At 46.0% G+C, this 12,435-nt stretch overlaps 1 protein-coding gene across 4 annotated transcripts in view; it reads left to right on the forward strand.

Moving 5' to 3' along the window:
• The window catches only part of FARP2 (FERM, ARH/RhoGEF and pleckstrin domain protein 2), a 139,241-nt gene that overhangs the window by 90,272 nt on the left and 36,534 nt on the right, over positions 1 to 12,435 (forward strand). For all 4 annotated transcript variants that reach the window (XM_034955575.3, XM_034955576.2, XM_034955577.3 and 1 more), the window contains exon 14: positions 11,469 to 11,644. In XM_034955575.3, the coding sequence (XP_034811466.1) occupies positions 11,469 to 11,644 (176 nt within the window). The remainder of the gene's footprint in view (positions 1 to 11,468; positions 11,645 to 12,435) is intronic.

Here is a 12,435-nt window from a genome sequence, read left to right on the forward strand (position 1 = left end):
AAAAAAAAAATCAATCAAGGCTTTCTTCCGAGTTACTGCTCACAGTCCTCTTACCCCTTTCTCTTTTGAGTGGGTTGTAATGTCCACCCAGAGGGGATTTAGAAACGGAAGGGAAGGCAAGCGTGGGCACCATGGCTTTAGAACCATAAGGAAGACATTTCCCTCTACAGATTCTGTCTTTCCACTTGTAACAGTTAATGAGGCACTGACGTTGCTCTTTTCCACCTTAACAAGACAGTTTACAGTGGTTAAATAGCAAAACTCCAGGAGCAATTCAGCCTGAGGCCATAGTGCCCTGCAGCAGCACTGGGCTCTGCTTTTGTTTCTGCTTTGTGGCTCTTCTTCAAGCCAGTGTTGGGTAGTGCGCAGCCTGAGAGGTGTGGCCTGATAAACCCTGAAATTGAAAGAAGTATGCAGATTTGACTCAGCACTCCTGGAAGTGTCTGGATACAGCTCACTGAGAGTGTGGAGGTGAAAGTGCCTGCAAAATGTTAACAGTTCTCTCTCAATCTATTGATCTCCTCAGTTACATCCAGAACCTTAAAGCCGCACAGTTGTCATCCTCCGCCTGCAGTCTCAGGCAGGGCGCATCAGGGGCTGCACTGGTAGCTCCCAGGAGGACTTACCCGTGGGTCACCGTCATAGCCAGGTGTGTCTACTCAGAGGGGACGCAATCCTGCAGCAGTCCCCGTCAATGAGAGGCCACCAGCAGACAGTGCCTGTTGGACCCATGAAGTCCACCACTAATTATATACTGTGCTTTAGGTAGAATATTTTTATTAGCTGTCAAACTGTTTTTGTATTTAAGTTTCCAAAAGTCCAGGTACTTTATGTAGGCCAATGTATAAATATTTCAAGTCTAACAGTAGCACAGTTATATGTTAATACAACTGACTACACGAAAAATATGTAATAGCGTATGCTATGTAATTTTTCACATCACTAGGTATTGATATGTGCCTTTTTTATATTACCAAGAGATTCTCTAAATATGGAATTAGATTAGGATTCTCTGCTCCAGTTAACACACATTTTTAAATTAGTACTGATGATTGAGGGATGGACAATAGCACACCAAAAAAAAAGAGTTTAGTATGAAAAATTTAAACCTGTTGGTTAAGTCATTCCCATTAATGTCATTTTGCTGAGGGTGACTTGGTCCTTTTGAATTGCTTTGGTGTACGGGTATGTTCTGATTTTTCATGCAAGCTCCTCTGCCATTCCACCGCTCTGAGGAGTAATTGTAGCACTTCACATGTGCTGTGGTTGTGATCACATGGTGACATACATAGCATGTGTGTTCCCAGCTGTTGTGTGTTTATGTGACATTTGATGCCAATACATATGTCTTCAAGGTATGCTTGTTCCCTCCCAGCTCGTGGAATATCAAAAAAATTCATTGCTGGAAAAATTATTTCATAGACAAAAATGTTAATGTTCTCTTGGGGACTTAGAGTTGAAAATATTTGTATAGATTTGGTTCTCAAGTCCACAGAATCGTATCTGCTGTGGTCTCCCTTTGGTGCTCATCTGGGAGCCATGTGTATGGAATATTCTATCACAGGCGGCTGGGATGTGGGCAGATGCTGTTAGCCTCCCTCTCCACGTGGTGGTCCATGCCTGACGTGTCCCCTAGTTCAAGGAAGCGCCATCTTTTGCATGAAAACAATTGCGTTCCCCTAGGAAATGAAGAAAAAATGAGCTGAAATTTCCTTATACATTTGAATTTGTTCATTTTTTAAAGAGACATTTTTGTTGTCTGCTTTGTGGTACTTATAAAATTTGTTTTCCATTGAAATTGCCATTTATAAATTTGCAGATATGTACTAATTTAGATTTTTTTAAGTGTTCAATAAAATAAGGATGTATTTACTGTGAATTTTTAAATGGGCTTTTTAGCTTTCTTTCCCTCTACTTTTAGTTTTGATTTATATAAGTTAAAGATTATTTTGCATATTAATCCCTGAAGCAGCTGCATATTTTTTATAACAGTGTCACTGACATCTTCATAGGCTTCTGAGCAACAAACAGGGAACAGGCACCATGACTCTTGTGCAGATTGTCTTGTTTTAATATGGGTGATGATGTCTGTGGAAGGCCAGTAGGGAAAGGTGCCTTGCTTCTTCTTGGTCTTAGCTCTGTCAGTGCTTCCTGCTCTCGCCTGGTGTGGCCTGCACAGCAGAGCTGGGTGTCGGGGAGGATGTGCTGTGCAGGCCCCCACCACACCCCACGGGGCGGGCCTTGTGTCCTTGCGCTTTTACCGTGCACAGAACAGATACTGTTGGCTTAAAATTCTGAAGATGAGGTTATTATTGCCTGTTTTTTCCACAGTCAGCCAAAACCACCCTGTAAATTACGGGGGAGGACGTGAACAAGAGACCCCTGCCCCAGAGTGCGACAGCTCTGCAGGTTCTGGGCAAGGCTTTATTCCACTCTGAGCTTGAGTTTCCCATTCGGCCAACACGAGTTTCTGCTGCCTCTGTGGAGTGTCCATGCCTCTCTAGCCCCACACACGCCTGAGGGGGTGGGGGCGGGGGCTTTGGACACTGCCTCCTGCTTTTGAGCCCTTTGAGGATAGGCTCCTCACCTCGCCCTTTTCGGACCTTGGAGCAGCACAGAGCTGCAGCCACTGATGTCAGGCGCCTCTGGGAAGGTGGTGGTGCCTCCCCGGGGCTCTAAAGCACCTGCTGCCCAGTGGGCAGGGTGCTCAGTGAGCACCTGAGGCCAGGGTGGGAGGCACCTGGCAGTAAGCCCTTCCTGGAGCTCAGCAATTGTACCTGCCACACCAGAGCAGAGGGGCTGTGGCAGCAGCATGTTCTAGAAAGGCACTTGTCAGAACAAACTCATGGGTCTCCTCAGAGCCCACGGATGGGTAGTTACTTCCCACTTAGAGGAGAGGGGAAAGAGTCCCAGGGGCCTCACTTACCCCCCCTACATCATGCCAGCCCTGCTCCCTGACCATCACCCTCCTGATCCTGGGGCCACCCCTGCCCAGCATCCGCTGCCTAAGGATGAAGTGGGAGGCACCTGGGTGCCTAAATCCTGATTTCAAGAAACTGCTCAAAAGCATTTCTGTATGAGGTCTATAAGTTGACTGATTTAGATGGTAAAAACCGTGTGGCCTTTATGTTCTTCAAATATGTCAGTTCAGATTATATTTCTTTCCTAATCCTAATAACTATCACCCTTTATTTAGTTTACTTGAATAGTTTGTTTTCGGGACCTTGCCTCCATTGTTCCAATAGAAAGATTCATAAGTCAGAGCATGCTTCTCAAAGTTTTGGACACAATGTATTAGAACAAAAACATAGAGACTGTGGAGCACCTTCACTTATTCAAGAGGAGACCGTACACCTGGCAGATAGCAGATCTGGACAAATGGCCCAAAGCACAACTTGCTGTTATAGGTTGGAACACCTGTTTTTCTTAGGAAGGAAAAGGTCTCGTTTATTTAGCGCAAAACAGGAAAGAAACAAAGATTATTGGGAGCACTTCGTGTGTTGATACAGTTGTCTGAACCATGGGAGAGCAGCAGCGGTGGCTCCACTGTGTGCTGCCTACCAAGCCGTGGCCCAAGGCTTCGTGTGTCAGCTCATTAAAACCCCAAATGGCCCTTTGGAAAGCTGTGCCATGCATCACACCTTCACGTCCTGTCCTGTGGGCAGTGATGCCGGGTAGGGAGGTGAACTGAATGCACAGTAAGAGATGAACCAATACCTGGGCCCCTTGCCATTAACCATTTTTCTATCTCCCACTTGTATTCTTTGAGCCAGATTTTGTGTAAGAGCCACTCATGACATCCTCTTCCAGTAGAGAAGCCAGAAATAATTTTCGGCTAACTCATCAGGTTCACATTTACTTGGATCCCTTGGACAGTTCCACATTTTCCTTTTCTTCTGGAATTAACAATTCATTTGGCCGGGCGCGGTGGCTCACGCCTGTAATCCCAGCTCTCAGGGAGGCAAGAGGCGGGAGGATAGCTTGAGCCCAGGACTTCGAGACCTGCCTGGGCAATATAGCGAGACCCCGTTCTCCAGAAAAAGGAAAAAAACAAAAAACAAAAAAAAGCGTAACAATTCATTCATTGAGCCTCAGTTTCCTGTACCTCCTCTGAAGTTAACCTTCAACTTGACCTTGAATTTTGCCAAGCAGGAGCTGATTCTTCCTCCACTAATAGGCAAATATTTTCAAGAATCATTTGTTAGAGTTTTAAAGAGGAGAATTTAAAAGTATGAAATAAAAATAACTTTACCTTTTTCTCTAAATGTGATATTTCTCTTTCATCATCTAGTTAGATGAATAAAAACAGTGTCTTGAAGGAGAAAGTGAAGGTAAGCACAAAAGTTTAATTAACATTGTGATTTTTAAATGGCATTTCAGAAATCATATGATGAATATTGAGAAAATTCTGGAAGTAAAGAGACTGCCACAAAGAAAATCACCTGCCAGACCGGGCGCAGTGGCTCCCGCCTGTAATCCCAGCACTTTGGGAGGCGAAGGAGGGTGGATCACAAGGTCAGGAGTTCGAGACTAGCCTGGCCAACACAGTGAAACCCCATCTCTACTAAAAATACACACACAAAAAAAAATTAGCTAGGCATGGTGGCAGGTGCCTGTAATCCCAGCTATTCAGGAGGCTGAGGTAGGAGAATCACTTGAACCCGGGAGGCAGAGGTTGGAGTGAGCTGAGATCGCTCCATTGCACTCCAGCCTGGGTGACAGTGCAAGACTCCATCTCAAAAAAAAAAAAAAAAAAAAAAAAATCATCTGCCAGAGATGCCCACTGCCGACAGTCTGAAATAACAGTTTTAAATTTTAAGTCTTTTGGCCAGGAATCAGAGCACTTTGGGAAGCCAAGGTGGGAGGATCATTTTAGCCCAGGGAGGGAGTGAGGAGTTCAAGACCAGCCTGAGCAGCATAGCAAGACCCCATCTCTACAAAAAACTAAAACATAGCTGGGCACAGCGACATGTACCTGTGATTCCAGCTACTCGGAAGGCTGAGGTAGGAGGATCGAGCCTGGAGGTCAAGGCAAAGCTGCAGTGAGCCATGATTGTGCCACTCCACTCCAGCCTGGGCAACAGTGCAAGACCCTGTCTCAACCAAAAAAACAAAACAAAACAAAAAAGGCGCGGTGGCTCACGCCTGTAGTCCCAGCACTTTGGGAGGCTGAGGTGGGCGGATCACTAGGTCAGGAGTTCAAGACCAGCCTGGCCAACATGGTGAAACCCCGTCTCTACTAAAAATACGAAAATTAGCTGGGTATGGTGGTGTGTGCCTGTAATCCCAGCTACTCAGGAGGCTGAGGCAGGAGAATTGCTTGAACCCAGGAGGTAGAGGCTGCAGTGAGCTGAGATTGAGCCACTGCAATTGCACTCCAGCCTGGGAGACAGAGCGAGACTCAGTCTCAAAAAAGGCTGGGCATGGCGGCTCACACCTGTAATCCCAGCAATTCGGGACGCTGAGGTGGGCCAATCACTTGAGGCTAGGAGTTTGAGACCAACATGGCAAAAACTGTCTCTACTAAAAATACAAAACAATTAGCCAGGCACAGTGGCACATGCCTGTAATCCCCGCTACTTGGGAGGCTAAGGCCTGAGAATCGTTTGAATCCAGGAAGCGGAGGTTGTAGTGAGCTGAGATTGCGCCACTGCACTCCAGCCTGGGCAACAGAGCAAGACTGTCTAAAGAAAAATAAATAAATATATATATTTTGAAGATGATCAAATCTTGTTATTTGCTGGAGTGTGGTGGCCTGATCACGGCTCACTGCAGCCTTGACTTCCCAGGCTCAGTCATTTCTTCCACCTCCACCTCCTGAGTAGCTGGGACTACAGGCAAGCACACCACCACACCTGGCTAAATTTTTGATAATTATATTAATTTTTTTGTTTTTGTAGAGACAGGGTTTCACTGTGTTGCCAAGGCTGGTCTCAAACTCCTGGGCTCAAGTAATCCACCCACTTCGACCTTCCAAAGTGCTGAGATTACAGGCATGAGCCACCGCGCCTGGCCAATTTGCCGCTTTGAGAGTATTTCAGATGTTATTCTTTTCCCAAAGTGCAGTCTATGCAATGAAGCCCATTGGTGAACAGCCAGTGGACAGTTTGTGATCCATCCCAGCAAAAGTGCAGAGCTCAGTAAAACATAACTACTGTTTGTATCTCTCAATTTCAAGTCTTTTAATGTTGGCAATTGACGTCTTGTCTATGGGTAAAGAAATCAGTCCTTGAGGATATAGTGAGATAGCTGGGCCTCATCTTTGTGTGTGGTCGGTGTGTCCTCCTATGAGTTGTATATGATATGAATTTTATAAAAGGGACTCTCGAAATGCAGAGTAAGGCTGATTCTTACTGGCTGTTATTCAGTAGATGACCTCGGATTTAGAGTTTATTTTTTACAGATACCTAAGATTAATTATTTACCATGTCAAGTAAAGCTAAACATATTCTGTGGCACCTAAAACTTGATATTTAGCATTTTAAAACTTCTCTGCCTTTTTTTTTCTTTTTTTGAGACACAGTCTCACTCTGTTCCCCAGGCTGGAGTGCAGTGGTACGATCTTGGCTCACTGCACCCTCCACCTCCCGGGTTCAAGCGATTCTCCTACCTCAGCCTCCCGAGTAGCTAGAATTACAGGCATACACCACCACACCCGGCACATTTTTGTATTTTTAGTAGAGATGGGGTTTCACCATGCTGGCCAGGCTTCTCTCAAACTCCTGACCTCATGTGATTCACCTGCTTGAGCTTCCCAAAGTGCTGGGATTACAGGCGTAAGCTCGGCCAACATCTGCTTTTAACCATGCATTCTGATATGCATTATCAGTGTCAAAAAGATTTTCTAAGACAGAGGAGCACTACGGCCAAGTGTCCTTTTATGATATCCACAGAATTCAAAATTGCAGAGCCTAAAAGGCACTAACTTTATCCTGTCGTATGTCACTGTGGAAAGCACTCTTCAGAGCCATGGTCCCACACTTGTTTTCTCACTGTGGAGTACATCTGTGTTGGTGACTTCAGCTAAACCTGTTCCCCAGGGATAAATGCAACAGCCCATACAAAATCAGGCATGAGGACACAGTCCAACAACTTCGTGTATAAATAAAGTTACACATTCATCGCCAGTTGCTTGTTTAAAAAAAAAAAAAGTCTCCCCACAGATTTATTGACTTTCATGTAGGATCTATGTTTGTGTAATTTGAAGTAGGCTTGATTTATAAGGTTTGCTATAGCTAACATTTAAAGAAATGTTTAAATTAGGCACAGTGGTGCATGCCTGTAGTCCTAGCTACACAGAGGGCTAAGGCAAGAGGACTGTTTGAGGCCAGGAGTTCAAGTTCAGATTGGACTTCATAAGATCCCATCCATTAAAAAAAAGAAGAAGAAAGAAAAAGAGTCCGGGCACAGTGGCTCACATCTGTAATCCCAGCACTTTGGGACCAAGGCAAGTGGAGCACCTGAAGTCATGAGTTCGAGACCAGCCTGGCCAACATGGTGAAACCACATCTCTACTAAAAATACAAAAATTAGCTGGGCATGGTGGCGGGCACCTGTAGTCCCAGCTACTCGGGAGGCTGAGGCACGAGAATCGCTTGAACCCAGGAGGCGGAGATTGCAGTGAGCCGAGATCATGCCATTGCACTCCAGCCTGGGTGACAGAGTGAGAGACTTGGTCTCAAAAAAAAAAAAAAGAAAAATGTTTAACGGTAATTTGTGGTACTTTTTAATGTATCCACTAAATTGTGAGTTGACCATTTTTTGTTAAGTAGAAAGTATTTATAATAGGGCCGGAGTGGTGGCTCACACCTGTAATCCCAGCACTCTGGGAGGCCAAGGCAGGCAGATCACTTGAGGTCAGGAGTTTGAGACCAACCTGGCCAACATGGCGAAACCCTGTCTGTACTAAAAATACAAAAATTAGCCAGGCATGGTGGCGTGCATCTCTAGTCCCAGCTACTCAGGAGGCTGAGGCACAAGAATGGCATGAACCCAGGAAGCAGAGGTTGAAGTGAGCCGAGATCGTGCTACTGCACTCCTACCTGGGTGACAGAGACTTTGTCTCAAAAAATGTATTTATGGCTGGGCGCGGTGGCTCATGCCTGTAATCCCAGCACTTTGGGAGGCCAAGGCGGGCAGATCACAAGGTCAGGGGATCGAGACCATCCTGGCTAACACGGTGAAACCCCGTCTCTACTAAAAATACAAAAAATTAGCCAGGCGTGGTGGTGGGCGCCTGTAGTCCCAGCTACTCGGGAGGCTGAGGCAGGAGAATGGCGTGAACCTGGGAGGCGGAGCTTGCAGTGAGCCGAGATCGCAACATTGCACTCCAGCCTGGGTGAAAGAGCGAGACTCTGTCTCAAAAAAAAAAAAAAAAAGTATTTATAATATTATCAAATGATGACTTTTAACCTCCGTAGAACCAAAAATGTTTATTCCAAATGAGCAGTGTATCCTAAAGGGGAGTGTCCTTCCTTTATGAGGGGTTGTTTACTGGGAGTGGCACTTACTGTTTTGTTTTTTTTTTTTTTTGAGATGGGGCCTTCCTCTGTTGCCCAGGCTGGAGTGCAGTGGTGCAATCGCGGCTCACTGCAACCTCCACCTCCCGGGTTCAAGCGATTCTCCTGCCTCAGCCTCCTGAGTAGGTGGTATTATGAGCACATGCCACCACACCTGGCTAATTTTTGTATTTTTAGTAGAGACAGGGTTTCACCATCTTGGCCAAGCTGGTCTCAAACTCCTGACCTCGTGATCCACCCACCTCGGCCTCCCAAAGTGTTGGGATTATAGCCATGAGCCACCGCACCCGGCCAGGAGTGGCCCTTTCTAATTTACAGCCCTATTACCCCACCCTGGCCATGGCCTGTTTGCAACCCCAGCAGCGTCATGGCAGCACACATTATGATGGGTCTCGTGATTATGCCATTTCCTCAAGTTTTACCTCCTGCAACTTAAAGGCAGATTTTGCAGCAACTTTTTGGTAAACTGTCAACTAGTAACTTGCTGTTGGACTGTACTTCTCTGAGTGAGGTGCTGTGAGGACCCCTGGAAGGACACAAGGGCAGAATAGTGAAGGCCGACTCTAACTTCCAGAAGCAATGAGTGGAAAACATCTTCCTGCTACACCCTGAACAATATACAGTTATGAAGAATAAATAGATACTAGTAGCTTCTAGACTTTTTCTGAATTTTCATCACATAAAATATCTCCTTGTGAAATTCTGGCTTATTGAGGACAAAGAAGATTCTGGAACACAAACCCCAAACAGCACATCTTCGGAAACATGCCTGTTTTCAACATAAGAAGTAATCCACGCTTCGGGGGCTAGCACAAAGCCACAGTTCCACTTTGAGCCCTTCAGAAGTGACAAAGACCAAATGTGGCCCAGTATGTGAGGCAAGGCGGAAGTAGGAATTTCATGCTGTTTTAAGGTTGCTTAGTGTACTTTAACTGAATGTGTAATAAAAGCAAATTCTAATAAATTTGTTGTTAATAATTTCCTATAGTGATGTTACCTAGGTTTTCTATAGCAGTGAATGTTTCCTTGTGTTTTCAATGTATCTTGTGAAAAATTCCAGAGGAAAGCCCTGCTATCATGAGCACTGATATTTCATCTTAAGAATCCTAATAACTAGAATTCCTAGCAGCAGGCAAGATCTTTCCAGGGCTCCTGATTTGTCAATGTGAAAATAAGGACTTCCTCCGCTCCATCTCCCATGTCCCACTGGAGGGTTAACCTGTTGAGTTGCTTATGCCAACCCAGCAAACAGGGAATCATGATGTCAGCTGCTCTCAAGAAGCTGCTCTATACTAATCTGCCTGTACACTTACATGTTTTAGGTTAAGTGAACCAAGTTTGGGTTCTATAAACTGGTCACTATAAGCAACTGCATCTGAAGGTGCCAACAATAGTGTGAGAGAATCTTGCTTTAAAACCAGTTGTGGGTGGAGTAAGGAGTCACCATGGTGTGGCATTTATGCGACCAGGGGTTCAAATTGAGTTACTTCTGTTGCAACATTTGGTAAGCTGACTCAGTAATCATCGTTGGAAATCATGATAGTTTCAGTGTTCAAACACTGTGCACTTGGAAACATAAATTTACATCTTTGATAGTTTTGTTTGTTTTGAGACGGAGTCTCACTCTTGTTGCCCAGGCTGGAGGGCAATGGTACAACCTCAGCTCGCTGCAACCTCTGCCTCCCAGGTTCAAGCGATTCTCCTGCCTCAGCCTCCCAAGTATCTGGGATTACAGGCACCCGCCGCCATGCCCGGCTAATTTTTTGTATTTTTAGTAGGGATGGAGTTTCACCATGTTGGCCAGGCTGGTCTCTAACTCCTGACATCAGGTGGTCCACCCACCTCGGCCTCCCAAAGTGCTGGGATTACAGGTATGAGCCACCATGCCTGGCCTTTGGTGGTTTTTAAACAGCAGTTAAATTCCTTCTCTAAAACTCTAAAGTTTTCTTTTTTTTTTTTTTTTGAGACGGAGTCTTGCTCTGTCGTCCAGGCTGGAGTGTAGTGGTGCAATCTTGGCTCACTGCAAGCTCTGCCTCCTGGGTTCATGCCATTCTCCTGCCTCAGCCTCCCGAGTAGCTGGGACTACAAGCACCTGCCACCATGCCCGGCTAATTTTTTGTATTTTTAGTAGAGACGGGGTTTCACCGTGTTAGCCAGGTAAAGTTATCTTTAAAATTTGGCACTTAATAGTTACTGGTTTCCCATAGAAAAACATTAGAAATTAACCTTTGAGAATTTTTTTAAATAGAAAAGGATTTTTTTATTATAAAATACACAATGAAATATACATCATCTTTAGAATTGGGCTGCAAATTTGGCACCTATTTATTCGAAAACAAACATGGTTTTAAGAAGGGGAAAATTATTACTGTGTTTTAGAAAACCAAAATAAAATCCCCATTAATGAAAAACTCAAGGAACTGGAAAACAGTATCATGAATTGAGCAGTTTTATATGATCCATTTTTTAATGAATAATAAGTTTGGCCTTAAAATAGACATTGTCTTTTCAGATGTTAGCCCTGGTTTGACATCTTAAGTCTCTAACCTCTAGCAATGCACATAGAAAGTGTTCCCCCATCCTGGTGGTGCCTTTTGCTTTACACACTTTGTGGTGCTTAATTTTATCATAGTGACATATTCTGCAGAGCCCAAAAGAAGCCCCTAGAAACACAAGGATGGTATCCAGGCCCCCCTAGAGTCCTGGGAGTATCCGCACTGTCTGTGGATTGCTCTCTGAAATTGGGTAGATGAACCATCAACCCTCATTTTCATTTTATGTCATGTTTAGAATTGTGTGTGATAGAGGCTGTACATACACGTTTTACAGGAAGCGCCTGGCGCTGTCTGAGGCTGGAGGTTGAATGGTCAGGAGTGTAGTAGCGGCTCTAAGCCAGCCTCACAGCCCTTTCTCATTTCTCGCTCCATCCCCCACCCCGTTCATTTCCAGGCCTTTCCACGAAGAGTCCTCAGCCTTCTCCCTCCAGCCGGAAGAGCCCCCTGAGTCTGAGCCCTGCATTTCAGGTGCCTTTGGGCCCAGCTGAACAGGGCTCATCCCCACTCCTGAGCCCTGTCCTCAGTGATGCTGGCGGAGCCGGGATGGACTACGAGGAGCCCAGACACAAGGTGGGCCCCTCGAGGCTGAGAAGCTAGCAGAGGGTTGCAGGGTGGGCCTGTTTTCACTGTTCCTTCGGGTGGTGCTGGTGGGGACCCTGGGGTGGGGCAGGGAAGGGCTCTGCACTCACAGCCGCCTTACCAGCCTCCTGAGCAGAGAGGAGGTACTGGGCCGCCTTCCGTAGCAAAACCTTCCTGAGACTTTCCTCTTATCTCTGGGACTCCAGGTTCCTTCGTACAAAAACAAGTTTCCTTATTCATTTAGCAAACGGTCCCTGGAACCCACAGGCTCCATGTGTCAGGCTGGATCTTCCAGCCTCCCCCACTCTTCCTTCCTTCCTTCCCACCTTCCTCATTTCTCCCTCCCTCCCTCCCTCCTTTGCTCCTTTCTTCTCTCCCTGCTTGGTCAAGCTTCTCCTTTGACAATTGAGTAACTGGGAGGAAAGATCTGGGTGCTAAGGGAGGGTGCACTAGGGACCGCTTTGGGTTCCGGAGAGGCTCTTGGGTGGGAGACCCAGTGTAGAAAGATCTGGGTGCTAAGGGAGGGTGCACTAGGGACCGCTTTGGGTTCTGGAGAGGCTCTTGGGCGGGAGACCCCGTGTCGATGTTGGAGAAAGTGGAGGAGCCACCTGGGGCGAGGGGACGGTTCTCTGCTGTTGTGGCACGGCGGGGGGCACATGGGCCACAGACAGGGGTGAGGCTTTATGACAAAGTTGAGGCAGTGTCCCCTATGGGTCTCTTTTTATCAGAGATGATAGGAATAAGGGCACAAACTGAGAGTCTGCAGGGAGAAAGTGACTGAG

The sequence above is a fragment of the Pan paniscus genome, chromosome 13 (assembly GCF_029289425.2).
Source record: "Pan paniscus chromosome 13, NHGRI_mPanPan1-v2.0_pri, whole genome shotgun sequence".
NCBI classification, from domain to species: Eukaryota; Metazoa; Chordata; class Mammalia; order Primates; family Hominidae; genus Pan; species Pan paniscus.